This window comes from Glycine soja, chromosome 16, assembly GCF_004193775.1.
Source record: "Glycine soja cultivar W05 chromosome 16, ASM419377v2, whole genome shotgun sequence".
Lineage (NCBI taxonomy): Eukaryota > Viridiplantae > Streptophyta > Magnoliopsida > Fabales > Fabaceae > Glycine > Glycine soja.
This window is the reverse complement of record NC_041017.1, coordinates 7,055,903-7,072,714: the sequence shown is the minus strand read 5'-3', so window position 1 is coordinate 7,072,714 and position 16,812 is coordinate 7,055,903. Positions and strand designations below refer to the sequence as shown.

The following is a 16,812-nucleotide window of genomic DNA, read 5'->3' as shown; positions in this document are numbered from 1 at the left end:
AAAAAAATAAATGCTAGTTAATTTTTTAAAAATGAACTATATTCCAAATATAAAAAATTTAATTAAACCTAAAAAAAAGCACGGTCAACCAAATGTTTTGCTCATTCTCTACCTTAGTTTCATATATGTTGAAAAAAAAAACAAGTATAATTTTTAAATTGTAAAAGTTTTAGATAATGAGACGTGTTAGTTTTTTTTTATTTTTTATAGTTTGACATTAACTTTGCTCGGAATTTTTATTTTCGTACAGAAACACAAAATACTTAATTTAAACGGTGATGATTGAATTTCTGAAAAGGCAAAATATGCTTAAAAGAACATTTAGTGGTGGAATGGAATCCAAGTTGAAAACAAGAAAGGAATCTGAATAAATAGGAGGTGAGTGGACATGGGGGATTAATGGGTGGGGTCATCTTCTAGTTAAAGAGTAAGAAAAGAGGATGAGAATGTTCTATATATATATTCCAGAAGAAAAATGTGAAATTTCATAAATTTATGGGTTTAATTTATATGAAGATATTAAAAAATATTTTAAAAAGAAGGTAAAATATTTTTTTATAAAAAGAATTTATGCATCTCTATTTCAGGAGAAACTAGCTAAATGAAAAGAGCTATTATAAATAATATTTTAACTTGTAAAAGAATTTTTTGTTACTTTTACGTTTTGCTTTACAATTATTTTTTGAAAAATTATCTAAACTAATTCACCTATAATTAATTTATATTTTCAATTTTTATTGTTTGAATACAATGACTTTAAATTTTTTTGTATATATATCTTTGATTGTTTAAATTTTATTGTTCGAGTATAATTACTTCATTTTTTCATATTTATCTTTGACTATTTTTTTCCTCCATAGATATTTTTCTTTAAAAACAATTTTATTTAAGGTACTGATAGAGGCTAAATATGAATATTCAATGGCTTAAAATATTTTGCTAGTCTTATTTATAGGGCAATATTATAAGTTTTGCAAAAATATTTCAACAAAATCAAGTACGAATGAATAACAGGTTTCTCAAAATCGGTTATCAAATAAGTGGCTTGTTTCTTGTTGATGAAAAATTAAATAAAAAAGGGACTTGAAAAAAAACCACAGGTATCAATATTTTACAATTTCGTCATTTCATGTAAAACAAATTGTACCATTAAGCAGTTTCTGTTTTGCCAATAAAAAAATATTTAATGGTATAAATTTGTTTTCCATGACAAATGCATCTCAACAAAAAATTGTAAACCGTTTATACTCTCACCATAAAATTGATTAATAATATGATGTATATCAAGTCACTCTTTTTTCTTTCTTTTTGTTCATTTTTTACCGATAAAAAACAAACTTTGTTTCATAACCAATTGTGAGAATCATCAATTATGTGTTCATTCATACTAAATCTCTTACAAATTGTTTAACATGTCTTCTTTTTTTTCTCTTTTAAATTGTAATTTTGATATTTGAGTTTCTCAAATTCATGATTTTGATATTTTTGTAATTTAATTATAATATTTGATTCCTAATTTTATAAATTGGTGATTTTTATTCTCCTCATATATTATTATGATTAATTAAATTATTAAGTTAATTATAAATTATTCAAAATTATTAATTATTAAAAAGTTGAATAAAAATTATTAATGTTAATTTTTTTGCAACACTATATTCATCCTCTTCTCCATAAATATTATTTCCATACTTATTATCGCAAGCAACTTCACCAATCATAACATCACATTAGAGTTATTAGTCTTTTATTAAAGTTTTTAATGATTAATAATTTTTATTTAATTTATAATAATTTAATATCTTTAATAATCATAATTTTTTAATTAATAATCTATCAGGAGATTAAAGTTATAAATTTATAAAATTAGAAGGACTAAATGTTATAATTAAAAATTAAGAACAAAATTATGGATTTAGAAAATTAAAAGGAATAAAATTATAATTTATCCGAAGTGTTAAATATTTAAAAATTATAAAAATATATGCATATAATAGGGGAAAACATGTGTTGTCTTTGGGAAAGTAGTAACAGCGTCGCATAAGAGCCGCTACGGCAGGTATACCTTCCGTCTCAAGAAAATTGACATGTGACGTTAGTGTTGTTTTCGGACTCTTCTCAGTCATGTTCAGTTTGTCTGCTTCGTCTTTCACTTCTATTTTTAGTTAAACCAGTTATTCCTGCACGTCATTTAAAAAAACTAATCGGGTAATCCGTATGATGGACGAACCATTCTTAAATTATTGACTATTTTAATTAAATTTTTGAATTATTTTTAGCTTATCCTAACTACAATATTCATTATGAGAATATTTTGCTTCTTAAAAAAATAATTAATGAAAATTCCAATAATCAAAATTAACAAAATGTTATAATATAAATATGTAGTGAGGTTTTATATCGAAAAGAAAAAGTTGAGTAACATGAGTATAAGATTTATAAATATGACTTTTAAGGTTTTGAGTTAAAACGTGATATTATATTTATTTATGTAATTGTTTATGATTTATTGATGTAAATCTGTATCGTGTTTAACCCCTTAAATTTCACGATATAAACATATAAATGAATGATTTTTAATTTATTAATAGTTATTTTAATTAATAGAAAAAATGTGTATTCATCTTATAGTAGTAGTTACAAATGAAAAAGATACATGTTATTGCTAAACATTTTGTGGTTGATGTCAACTAATTAGATTTATATATTTTATAGATATATTTATCAATAAGTTGGATCTTTGAAGAATGAAAATGTTAATAACTTGTTAAATATAAAAAAACATTTGTCATTAATTTTAATTCTTATGTTCATGCAAACATCAATTTTGTGACATTTTCATCTATGTATATCATATAAATGAGTTTTCTAACATTAATAGATAAAAAATAATGATAATATAAATTTATCTCATTTTTTATATTTTTTGAGATTAAATTTTATTTTTTCATGAGACAGATTTATCAATAGACAAGAATAAAAATAATTATTTATTTATTTTTAATTTAGGATAAGAAAGTGGAGAAAAAAGGATTATTGATACTAATCACTTTTTGGTATGAAAATGCAATCCTTGAAAGCACCGCCACAACAGTGGATTCCAAGAGCATCAATCAATAATAATATTTAAAATCCTATTTTTATCATTGTTTAATAGTGTAAAATAGTTTTATAATATTATTTAATTATAAATTATTGTTTAAATTATTTTAAAATAACTATATTAAAAATTAATATATTTATCATACTTAATATATAAATCATAATTGAACGTGTAAATTTTTTTACATTATTAATATATAATTTTTTTCTCATTCTATATTGTGGGTTACAAGAATGATAATATGCTTTTTGTTCATGCATTTGGCTTGTGTTTCAGCTACCGAATATGGAAACATTAGATAAATATTTTATTGCTTTTCGAATAGTCATTACTCTCTTCGATGCTTTTTAATTGTTGGATTATTTTTATAAAAAAATTATTCTTATTTATTTGTTGTTTATAAAGTTCAATATAACATTAATTACTTTTTCATCAATTATACTCTTATTTTTTATCTTTAATTAATCTATACATACATTTATTTGGAATGAAAATAGAAAGAATATGACTAACTAATATGTTTAGGACATTGATTAAAGTAAGAAACTTAAAGAAAAAATATTTAAAGTGGAGGACATATCAGAGCATAACAACAATAATGAGCAATACAATTTTATGCATTCAAATAAAAATCTTTTTCATTTTAGTTTCGTAATTAATTTCTCACTGATTATCATTTGTCAAAGAGAAAAATGATGAAATAAGAAATTCAACGATTATTTTATTAGAATAATTTTTTTTAATTATTCTACCATTTAAAAGAACTACAAAGATAAACATAAATTGAGATATTTCATTCGTTGGTAATAATAGGTGAAGAGGGGTACATTTAAATAGTCCTACGAATGTCAATCAACTGATAATGACTAGTGTCAATATCATATTATTCTAAAACAAGTAAAATAAAACTATAATTATAAATACATATTTAACTCCAACCAATAAAATTCTTAAACTATTTTATTTTCTTTCTTTTGGGTCTTATTTGGTCCATCCTATCACTCTTGTAGTTATGTTCTTTGTGATTGCTTTTTGGCACTTGATTTGAATGTAATAGAACCATGTTTAGGTAAAATTTTAATACCTTCAATTGAAAAAAAAGAAGGAAAAAATGATGAGAAAGGTTTAGAGAGCAATGGGATAGAATACAGAGAATAGGGTTTATATACACACTCCCCTTTTATAATATATAAGAATATTTTGGTCACAGGGAATATTTATGGTAGTACAAGAAAACGGGAGTGTAATTAGAAAGAAGGGGAGTGGAAATAGCATTTTCCATAATGCGATTTAATTTAATCTCTCCCGCTTAGTGAGTGCTATCTATCATCTGCCTAAACCCCGCCGCCGCCTCTTTCTGGTCTCCTCAGTGAAAGCGTAATAGATTGCGACGGATTCCAATCCAAAGCTTTGCTCTGCAACAAATTTCAGTGTAAAACTTTCTCTCACATCTCGGCAATAACATCACTTACTCAATCTCCGTCTATTTATAATTATTATTATTGGGAACAATGTGTTTGTATCCTCCATACTTTCCCTTTCGGCGAGTGAATGTACTCTCTAACTATAACTTCCACCAAACCTTCCTTCTCTCCCTCTATTCAATTCCCTCTTTGCTTTCAAATTTTAAATCTACACGATTTTAGGGGAACTCAACTCTCGCTTCGTTGTTCCAGAATCTCTTCTTCTGCTTTTGATTTGAACTTGTGGTGGTAGTTAGCTATGAAGCACACACCGGACACAACACCGACACAGACCCTTTGACACGACTAATGTCTAGACAGGGGGACACCGCATGCACACCGAAAGAGAGATTCTAATTAAATGAAATATGGATAATATAATAAAATATCTAAATCAATCATATATTTATTTTTTTAAAATCGGCCTTCTATGTTTTTTCATGTGTATTAGATGTGTGTGAAGGTGACAGCTTAAGTTTTCTAGCCAACCAAAAGTAATTTTTGAATCGGATAACTAATAAGAAGTGTCGAACAAGTGTTTAAGTGGGTCAGTGTTGGAAACGACAACACTTCGAAAGAGAGGTGTTTGTGCTTCAAGTTATTTTTAGAGGTTATTGGGATTTGGGATTTTAGTAACTTGATCTTTTTTAATCCCAATAGTTGTAGTTGAATACATTGGTTAAACTATTGTATTCCATGATATGTCTTTGCAGTTCCCACTTTTGCATCTAGGTGATAAAGAATTTGTTCATTTGAGTTGTACAGCTCTACCAGTACCAACACCATTAGGCTCTACTAACCTGGCAGGTATGCTTTTGTTCTTTTCATTATTGTTGTTGGAGACAAGTGACTTGGTTATCTCTATTCTCTGGTTAGTTAGGCAATGTGGGAATCTGTGAGTTAGGGATTGAGAAATTTTCTATGATAAATACACATGTCAAATTCACTAGTTTTGGTTTGCCTGGTATGTTTCCTAAAGACAAATGATACTATTAAACCAAACAGATAGGAGCCTTGCTTAAGTATATTTCGCTTACAACATCTCTATATGCCCTGCTTAGTTCCTTTTGGACTATGGTGGTGTAAATTCAATTCTGATTGGACCGTCCAATTAGGCCAAGGGTTTTATTTATGCTTTACAGCATAATTTGTATCTGTACAATGTGAAGTTGTAAACTAATGGTTTTGTTTTTTTTTTTTTGCTTAGTTTTTTACCATGGTTACTGAGGGAACCAAAAAACCTCAAGTTTCAGTACCACCACCACCACCACCTCGAAAAATCAATGTGCAGAAATATGCTGAATCACGTGCTCTCGAGCTCCAGAGTCTTCAACATATCATAGAAAATAGAGTAAACAGTGATTATAGGTCTCAAAGGAACAAGAGAAGAAGGACAACTGCGTTTAATAACCAAATTGCAAGAAAGGGGTGCAGAAGAAAGAGGCAGAAACTGGGAATAATTGATAAAGCCCTTGCTGAATCAGGTTTGGAGGAGGATCAACTAAAGAAGCTTTCTCGGCGTGTTCGTCGGAGATATGAACTAAAGAAAAACCCAGAGAATGGTTTTTGCACTTCTGGGGATGGAACCAAGAGGCTGAGAACTCATGTTTGGCATGCAAAGCGGTTTGCTATGACCAAGCTTTGGGGTTACCACCTTCCTTTGTGTCTTCAAGGAAGGTAGGTCTTTTTGAGTTAAATTAAAGCTTGTGAAAGAGTCTATGGGGGAACTTGAGACTAAATTAATTTCATGGTGTAGGGTTGTTTGATACTTTGATTTTGTTGGAATGTGTTTGAATTGGATTATGGAAACTTGATGCAACAAGCTTGTGAGTGTTTTAACATTCCCTTGGAAACACTAACAAGAGATTGTGCATGTGCTTATGCAGGGGTAAAGGTTCGAGGGCGCTCCTGAAAAGGCTCAAACAAGGGGTGCTTGTACATGATGCAAGCTATTATACTGCTGTCCAATTGGAGGGTCCAGAGGTAGTTTATTTTAGTTTTAATTTTAGCTTTAGCTTTTATGTTGGAATTTTCTTCTTTTTCATTGTTATACATCTGAGTCTAAAAGACACACTAAACTGTTGTTCTGATTCAAACATATCAAATAACTATTGTGGGCTCTCAGCCCGAAAAAGTAATGGTTTAATTTTCTTGGTTTTATTTAAGGCTGATTCTTGTATACAGGATTCATTAATGTCAGTATTAAGAATGGTGCTGGAACCCTATCTGGCAACAGCAACACATCCTGGAAATCATGATGACTCTGTTCTTTCCAGTGTAACCTATGGAAGTGCAATGGTAGGTGACCTGTTGCTGACTCCAGTAACTGCCTGGTTGGTTTGGTTAAACTAAATTAATTTTTTTCTTGACAGCTGCATCAATATGGAACACCAGATTCTCAGCCAATTGCTCCTGTAACCTACATGTGGCAACCAAGTTCCCAACAAAATATGAGTACTGAGCTAGATGGAAGAAATGATTATACTTCTTTTCGACAGTATGATATTGGTAATGATTTAAACAAACATGGTGTGGAATTATGTGAAAAATCAGGCAAAACGAAGCACGGTTCTTCATTAAGACGCCTATGGGTGTGGATACATGCTTCTGCCTTTGAAGAAGGATATGATAATCTAAAAATTGCCTGCCAGAAAGAGGTTCACTTTCTTTAGCTTCTTCTATGGACCTTCCAATTGTATTTTTTTTCATTGTCTGGGTTATAAAGCCAAAATCAGAGTCTGAAATTTTAGATAGAAAGGACTGAGAAATCATTTGTGTCAATAACGGAAGTACAAACAAGAGGATTCTCCTTCCAAATGAAGCTAATTTTCTTTTCCTAAATGCTAAGTGACAATGCAGAACGAGTGATCTTATACTTCCTTTCTACTATTTAAGCTAGACACCAAACTAATTCAGTAACTAATTACTGTTAAACCAACCCTAACTAATTCTATATCTACTCTAACTACTTTGGCTTATTTTCCTTTATTTTTTTGCTGTGGCCTTCATGATTCTATCAATATGTGTACTTGATAAACATAAAAACAGGGAGAAATTTGTGAACCCAATTCTCCTATAGGTTTATGTTACAAATAATCTCATACTGTGGCATTCTCTTCCATTGTCCATTTGAAAGGATTTCATGTCAGTGGCACATTTCATTACAACAATGAGCATGGGTGGGTGGTGGGACCTAATATGGATTTATATCTAAGCTGACAGTGTAAAGATTCAGATGATCATAGGTCCTTCTGTCTCACTAGCTTGTCCTTTTTTCTTTAACGATGTAACTTAATATGAAAAGTTTTTTGTCTGAAATCTCAATTAGTATTAATCCTGCTAGAAAACTGCTTAAATGTTAAAGTTGAGAAAATGTTATTATTCAGATAAAAATTCTTGTCAGTGAATCATCACTAATTTGGTTGGTGTTGCTTGGCCAAGGTTTTAATTTCCCTGCCAAAGTTGAAGAATAGAACTGTAAACTATATATAAACTCACTCACAATATATGCTTTGTTTTATTCAGATGGAGAAGGGGGGCATCTCAATTAATTGCTTTTCCCTTGAGGGTCAACTTGCAAAATTAGAATTAATTGGATTAGGGACATTTCAACTTCTTCAAAAAGTATTGCATGCTGTTGGAAGGTTTGTTATTTAAATTAGACAAAACATTTCCCCCTTTTTTTTGAATTAATGATCTGAAATGGCTTATTTTTCTTCTTGGCATTATAGTATTTCAGAGAATTATTGGCAATTAAAGAAACATGTCCCTATTGAAGAAGAGTCTGTTTCTCAGAACCAAAATTCATCCATACTGAAAAGTGAGGATTATTTTTCTTCTTGTGCTATGTTATCTCTTAATGTCAAGGATCCTCGAGAATTGCCATGGAAGAAGACTGTTGTTCCACTGGAGTCCCTTTCAACTAAGACTCCAAGTGATGCACAAGAAACTAAATACAAAGAGCTTGCTGAATTGGGAGGAATATTGGAAGAGAATAAAGATTTATCTTCATTATCAAGGTCAAAACTTGAAGACAGCCAGTTTGATATTGACGATCTATGGTATGCTACCACCAGAGGGTTGAGGCCCCCAGTGGAAGACAATGTCCTTTCCAAGGAGAAATACCATGAACGTATGGTTAATTTCTTCCTTGATGATATAGATTCTGGAGAGATCAACTCTTCAACTAAGGTGCAGTGCTCGAGATCTTGCCCTATTCTTCTTTTAAAAAATGATATGAAGGAATTGATTATAGGGTAACTTCTTTAATCTATTTTTCCTTTTAATTTGTTTGAAATGACTGAGGTTGTTTATGAACTCTATCTAGTACTATTGCTTAGCTTGTATTCTTGAAAACAAATGATAGGTATTTGTGATCACCTGCTTAAGATATACAAGAACAATAATAATCATAATTTTTGTTTTAATTCCCTGCTGAGATTGAGCATGATTCCTTGCAATACATGAAGTATTTATGTCAAAATCCTCCTTATTATGTACTATGTGATAAATTCTTCTGAGATTGTCTTCTAGATGGTCTGTTATACTTCCCTTAAGTTGGGTCAAAGCCTTCTGGATTCCGCTCATCTCTAATGGGGCACATGCAATAGGTTTGCAAGAGAAGAACTGGATTTCATGTGAAGTAAGTATTTGCATCCTATACTGCATGAAAATGCATTTTTTTTGCTACTTATGTAACTAATGAATCTTGCACAAAAACCTTTTTTCTGTTTATCCAGATGGGGCTACCATTTTTCCCTTCAGATTTCCCAGATTGTAAGGCATACTCTTGCTTAATGGAAGCCAAAGCTGCTGCATTTAATAAAAAAGCAGAACTCTGTCCTCTTGTGACAAGGCATTTAAGAGTTCCCATACTGCCTCCATGGGGTATTGTTCGCATTACTTTTGACAAAGTGATTAATGCAATGGAGACTCCTGATCTTTCAACTAGGGAAGATTTGATCAATGCTAATTCATTACCAAACCCTTGCCATGGAAACTTTGAAATTTCAAAATCTGACTCTGGGAGTAATTCGTTTGATGGAACTGTAGTGAGGACAGGTTGTATGCTGACTACTTTCCTCAACGAAACCAAAACTTGTCAATTGTTATTGTTTCCTTATGCAGCAGATGGAAAGGCTAGAATATCTAAGTTTATTAATGGTGAACTAAAGCTTGATCCAAGACATAGAAGCTCTGACATTTATGACCATAAGCAATGTTTTGTAAGAGTTCATCTGAATCCATTCAAGGAAGGATGTTTTGAAGAGGGTGCAGTTATTTGTGCACCATATCCTTCTGATATATCTTTATGGACTTCAAGGTAATTAACATTGAAATTACAAATTCCTTTTCTTATTACTAATAATTTCCTCTCTTGGTTGGATATGGTCCATTATTCTCATAAATTTTGTTTTTGATTTGGATTTTGGCTAACACCTATGTTTTGTCGGGGTACATGGTAATAGAATATGATGTGTAACTATTTTTTGTGTAAAAGTTATTCTTTTATGAATTTCTTAATTAAATGTAGGCTAGAATGTGGGGAAGGATAGCAGCTAGCAAAGCAGCATAGATTCTTCTACTGTTGCTTGGAGTAGATACTAAATTTAAAAGCTATAATGCAGAATAATATCAATATCTTAGATATAATTATATATGTTGTCATTGCAGTTGTGAGAAAAGAGAAGAGGGACTTCAAATGTCTCAATCTGCTATGCGGTTATACTTCAAAGAACATTCCTCTGGTAAATGGGGAATGCAGATACCAGATGATTCAATTGCTAGAATGTCTCACCGGTGGCCTATTGGCTTTGTCACAACAGCTTCTGTTCAAGGAAGGTTGTGAAATCTTATCCATTTTTTACTTTAATATATAATATAAATGTCTCATTGTGGAGAATCTTACTCAGTGCAATGACATTGCAGCAAAAGTCTAGTAGCAGAGGGCTTTTGCGAGGCTGTTTTACTATCTAATTTGAGAGAAGAACAGTGGAAGGAGATGCCTATGAAGAAGAGGAGGGAAATATACGTACTTGTCAGGAATTTAAGATCTACAGCATATAGACTTGCTCTTGCCTCTATTGTTCTTGAATATCAGGAAAATGACATTGAGTTCTTGTAAAGTGGTTTTATGCTGGACCAAACTATGCAAGTTGCTACAGAGTCATATAGGCAAAATTTCCTACAAGAAAAAAAAGGAAAGCAACAGGAAAGAAGAAAATACCTTACTCATTTATGTATAACAACTCAACATTTAGCCCTTTAACTTATTCGTTAATTTTAGTAAATGCTACTGATGTTATGTCGTTATGTTTGTTTTGTTGCTCTAATGCTTGATGACATGTAAATTTTGAGAGGCTCATGGCTGTTGTTTAATTTGAATGGGTTCTTTTGGGAAGCGTCTGTAAATTTGTCTGTTGGTAAAAAATAATGCTAAACTAAACACTAAGGTATGAATGCTGATGTTAGCACCATTGAGGCTTGCATAAAACCAACAAGGTTGAATTATTATGAATGTTTTCTTGCCCACCAAATGCTTGCAGATTGCTCACATGTTGATTGCATCTGTAATTGCTCTTAATCTAGTTGAGTTGACTCTTTTACTTGTGATAAATTCGATGTTGATTAATAATTACATTATTTTTCATGGAATTATTATGTTTCCTACATTGAAGCAAAAGAATTTACAAACTCAATGTTGGTCAGATATCACCTTAAAATGTGGGAGATCCTCTTCAAAGGGTGCTTTTACTAAAATTAAGTAAATCGCTTGGTCAAAATAGATGCGCCTTTCGAAGTATTTTAGGGATGCGAAATAACGTTCTGGGATATAAGCCATTCACTTTTTAAAACAAAAGGTAGAGTCACAAAAATAGCATAAGCTTTAGATTATTGATTACACAAAAGAGGGCATAATATATAAAGAGTATTGAGTTTGAAAAGGACAGATACATTCGAGTGAAAATACAACTCAAAGTACACGCAATGAAAATTGACGACTGAATATATAAGCAAAATGTCTGAAACCTAAGCCTACCCATACATATACATAAAACAGAAATACCTAATCTCAGAGCAGTCACCACTAACCCAAACCTATGACAAGGAACTACATAAAAATTATAGTCATAAAGTCACTCATAGGGAAGTCCCATCAGTAGGATCCCTATGAGGAATTATCAGATCCCTCTACCAACTCCATGTCCCCCTCCATGTCCTCCTCCGACTCAGAATCCTCCTCTAACCCCGCTAGTGATAATGCCTCCACTCTAGTCTTGGCCCCAGTCAAAGACAATGCTCGAGGTCAGGGCTAGAAGGATGAGTTCGTACTGCTAACACCATAGCTAACAGAGAGTCAAAGACTAACACAATACACTCATAGTCATCAAAACACTTTGTTGGTCCATCGGAAGAAAATGATTATGACAAGGACAAAGACGATGAAGATGAATGAGGACCACTCCTCCCACACCTGGTGGAGCGAAACCCGTCAATCAACCACCATCTTGCAAGCTCTAACAAATTCTAGCATGACATCCCGACACAACTTTTTCAAATTACATCTCAACATCCCACCGCGTATTTGGGTTTGCTTGCTCGTCTCTTAAGCACCCTATTTTTACTAGAATAAAATCCTAGTCACACAGGTACTCGTGTTCGAATCCTTGTGAACTAACACACAAACGATGCATGTCTTTTGAGATGTATCATGCCTACTAGAACAAAGTTCTAGCTAGTAGGGGTGTTCAAATTCAAACAATCCAAAATAAAATCTAATAACCGCTATAAAAAAAAATCAAAAAACCGATCGATTCTTTTTGGATTTGTTTGGATGATTTTTTTCTCAAACCAATAAGTTTGGTTCAGTTTGTGGTTTATATTTTTAAAACTGAATCAAACCACAACACTTATACTAACATTTATATTACTTAAGTGTTATTCGTTTTATATGTATATCACTTGAGTTTCACAATGTTTTGTAATGTTATGTACATGAATTTATACAAATATTTTCTTTTTCAGACAACTTTTTAAAGATTTGTTGATTTAAAATTGATGAAAATTTGACATATTTTTATTGTAGAATTAATAAGTTTAGTAGATTGTTATTAATAACTTTTTTTGTAATGTAATTTAATTTAAAAGTTGAAAATAAAGTATATAAATTTTAATGAATTAATATTTTAATAAAAATCACAAAAATCGGACCGAATCAAACCACAAAATATTGGTTTGGTTCAAATTTTATTTTACATGAACATCAAACCCCATATGTTAAAAAGTTAGGATCTAGTGATTTTTTGATGAAAAATCGAACTAAACTAAGCCGCAAACACTTCTAAACACCAGGACTCGTGTCTAAGTCTTTGTAACTATCACACAACAAAGTCTAACACACAAAATAATCACAGTCCCCAATTGTAAATCAACCAAGTTACACACAAAAATCACTAGCAATTCAGTACTTGAGATCACACCTCTCGGTCTCCAAGTAAAACAACACATACCATAGTTATAACTGTCCGAGATTCAGATACTCCAGGTCTTTCATACTGATCAAAACATACACAACAAACATATCAACAAGCAAATCAAACATGCCAACACTTAGTAAAAAAAATAGGCAATTTAACATATCAATATAACAAGCATAAAAAACCTAACCCTAGAAAACATGGTAGATTCAAGGCTCAGTGAATTTTAGCAAATGATTTTATCCAGAGAATTTTTTTTTTACAGAGACTTGAAGATAATTCTCTAAGCTTTCTAACAAAGTAAACCAATTGAATAGCAAAAATCTACACAAAAATCCTAGAAATTTCACAAGGCAGCAAGACAAAGTGCATTCCAATTTTGACATAGTTCAAAGATTTGTAAATTTCTTCCTCTTCTGAAAACCAATTTGAGTTCTACTTTTTACAGTTTAAATCTAACAAAAACCTCTTTTCCACAAGGTAAAAATTGTACAAAAATTCATTCTATGTCATTCCCAATAAATTTTTCATCCAAACATTTTTCCAGACTTCACAAAGTCCTCCTAGCAACCACTTTGTATTGCCTTAGCCTTTAAAATTTGAAGTTGACATATATAAATTTTCTAACACACATGGTTGAAAAGAATTTTCTCTTTAGTTTAATAAACTACAAACATAATTTCAAATTGATAACCGTTGAGACTAAAAATTAAAAAAATCACACACTGTCATACCTAACTTACAAAATAAGGCAATCACCTTACATGTAAAAAATGAGTCTCAATTCGACCTCATCTCTCAATGGATCCAACATAAAAGTTGTTGAAAATTCTGCCTAGTTTAGAACAAGACCCATTTCATGAAAAACCAATAGGTAGATTTTAATATACGATTGGATTATTGAGACCGGTCCAAAAAACTAAATCTTTTGGGTAACCTCACCTTTCTCATGGAAAAAAAATCACACCCTGTCATACCTAACTTACAAAATAAGGCAATCACCTTACATGTAAAAAATGAGTCTCAATTCGACCTCATCTCTCAATGGATCCAACATAAAAGTTGTTGAAAATTCTGCCTAGTTTAGAACAAGACCCATTTCATGAAAAACCAATTGGTAGATTTTAATATAGGATTGGATTATTGAGACTGGTCCAAAAAATTAAATCTTTTGGGTAACCTCACCTTTCTCATGGCCCAAATTTTTGGAATAACTTAGAATTGAAGTAATTTAATCAACTGTCAAACAAAACAGTTAAATCACACTTGAAAACAAATTATGTAAGAATAACTCTACAAGATACTCACAAACAATTATTCTAATAGAATTAAATATCTACGCACACAATAAATAAATTATCATTGTGATTTTTAATCAAATCACACTCTACAAACAATTCAATCACAAACAAATTTAATCACAACTCATTTCTAAAGAAATTAATCTGGGGAAATATAACTCTGATATTGTAAACTCTTCAACTTAACCATTATTAAAATGAGAGTTATCATCAATGTTAATGGGATAAATATAACAGTGACTTATCATCAATGTTAATGTAAAATATTTTTGTTGTAGATGCATCACACGCTTTCATATATTGTTGATCTAATTAATCATGGTGGTCTAGTGGTAAGTTGATCCACTAAATAATTTTCAATTCTTATGTGTGCCATTTTTGTAATTGTAACACCCTAAGGGTATTATCGTAACTAAGCTTAAGATTTTTTAAGACGTAAAAATGAAAAGCATTCATATGATGTCATCATGCAAAAGCTAACGAGTAAACTTATAAAATTACAACTTGATTCCATCTATTATACAAAATACAACTCATCTCATATGCATGATACAACATAAAAGGAAATACATAGAGATATAAAACAACATCTTCCAAGACAAGATTCCATGCTCCAATGACACATATTGTCACTTGTTTTCTTGAAAAAGAAGGGAACTTAAAAGGGGTGAGACATAATGTTTCAGTGAGTGCTCTAGGAACTCTAAGTTTGGGTTAGACTTCTCTACTAGAACAACCCAATCATTTGTTTCTCATGGTTTTATCCCCTCTAGGTCTCTATCAAACTCTATCATTTATATAGTAGGGTTTACATCCATTGATCATAAACACTTTCCTATGACTTAACCCTTGTAATCGCTTACTACACTAGTTTATCTTCTCTAATATCTTAAGATTCATTCTTTAAACAATAAGTTACTTAATTTTATAACTCTCTCTTGTGGTAACTCTACTTTTCTTACACAAGTTTTACTCCCAAACAATCACCATACATCAATCTATGGTTAAAGGAAATATTCATTCTAGCATATAGTCACATAGTGTCATTCTAGATACATCTCACCATGCCCTTAAAGAGCCACATCCCATCCCATTAGAAGTCACCACAACAGTTTAACATATAGATACATATATATTATTACAACTATGAATAGAATCATTCACATATAACATAAGTACAAACACATGACATCCATTTCATAAACTCACAAGTTAAACAATTCACAAAAATGCACATATGCAATGTGATGTTGCCTTCTCTTTTCTCATATGCATGTGGTACCAGAAAGAGATTTGCGAAAGAAACTTAGGAGGACATGTAGTAACGAACCCACATAATTTCATTACTACACTCTCACTTAGACAGGACTATCAACAACACATCAGTTTTACCGAGTCTTGCCAGGATACTCCAACACATGGTATCAACATGAGCCATACGAAGATTCCAAACTGGATACCCCCTAAGGACAAAGTCATACTTTAACTTATTCATCCCCTCCCCGGTAAGCTCAGCCACATCATCCGTCTTAAAAACTTATGCACTTTTATGATGCATGTCCCAAATATTCATACATAAGTGGTTCCATTCAACCTCACATCAAATATAGTAGCCCATTTTTGCCCCACATAGGTTTGGTAACTCACGGTCAAAATACCATTAAGGTTCATTCTCGCCTCACATAGGCTATGCCACCCATCTCAATGACATCTAACCATAATTGATCATAACATGGTGGTCCCTACTCCACATGAACTCGGGCCGCATATAAATCTTTTCAAAACATTATCATGACATCACTTGATTCACCGTTTACAAATGAATATCATACATTACAATTCACACTTTAGTGATAAAGCAAAACATTCAATGATTTCAAAACACTTATAAATCACCATTCAAGTTATAGTATCAACACATGTGTTCAATATCATAATTCAATCAAGTCATGTACATCTTAACTCAATGCCACACATCAATTATATAATCTACCTAGCTTGTGTTATGATTGGTACAACATCCTTTAAGTTTTGAGTATTACTTCTATCATTTTTTGTTGTCAGTTTATGACCTCTCTGAGGTGTAACCACTATATTTATATTTTCACTAATCCCATCAAGTTTCACTTTATCTTTTTTTAAAGCTAAGATAATTATCTATAATTTCCATGTTTATCTCAAAAGCTAGTTCAAACCTCTACTATGCCTAAAATTAGGAAGAACATGAACTGATTGCACAATCCTGACAGTTAAGCCTAATTCGGTCATATTCATAGCTTGTTTTTCACATTAAGTACACGTTTCTGGTTACTCTATTCACATCTTTTGATTTTCATTTCATTCTCCTAAATTAAGATTATCTAGTTCATAAGATAAGATAAGTTACTTACAGGGGGAAACGCTCACTAGAAAAGCATAAAGACGAACTTCGACTAACCTGCATGAACTTGGTGGCGTTGTCCACCACA

At 31.3% G+C, this 16,812-nt stretch overlaps 1 protein-coding gene across 1 annotated transcript; it reads left to right on the top strand.

Annotated features, from left to right (window-relative positions):
- The first annotated feature begins 4,374 nt into the window (after window positions 1-4,374).
- On the top strand, window positions 4,375-10,977 carry LOC114389016. Its single transcript, XM_028349597.1, has 12 exons — window positions 4,375-4,535; window positions 5,280-5,373; window positions 5,774-6,243; window positions 6,453-6,549; window positions 6,751-6,864; window positions 6,939-7,223; window positions 8,092-8,210; window positions 8,298-8,822; window positions 9,100-9,208; window positions 9,306-9,889; window positions 10,240-10,407; window positions 10,495-10,977. Exons 3-12 carry the CDS (start codon window positions 5,783-5,785, stop codon window positions 10,688-10,690), a joined length of 2,658 nt encoding a protein of 885 aa, XP_028205398.1. The 5' UTR covers window positions 4,375-4,535; window positions 5,280-5,373; window positions 5,774-5,782; the 3' UTR covers window positions 10,691-10,977.
- The last annotated feature ends 5,835 nt before the right edge of the window (window positions 10,978-16,812 follow it).

Coding starts and splice junctions, on each gene's coding strand:
- LOC114389016 (XM_028349597.1), top strand. CDS start 5,783: ATGGTTACTGAGGGAACCAAAAAACCTCAAGTTTCAGTACCACCACCA. Junction 6,550..6,750: donor TCCAATTGGAGGGTCCAGAG/GTAGTTTATTTT, acceptor TCTTGTATACAG/GATTCATTAATGTCAGTATT. Junction 9,209..9,305: donor AGAACTGGATTTCATGTGAA/GTAAGTATTTGC, acceptor CTGTTTATCCAG/ATGGGGCTACCATTTTTCCC.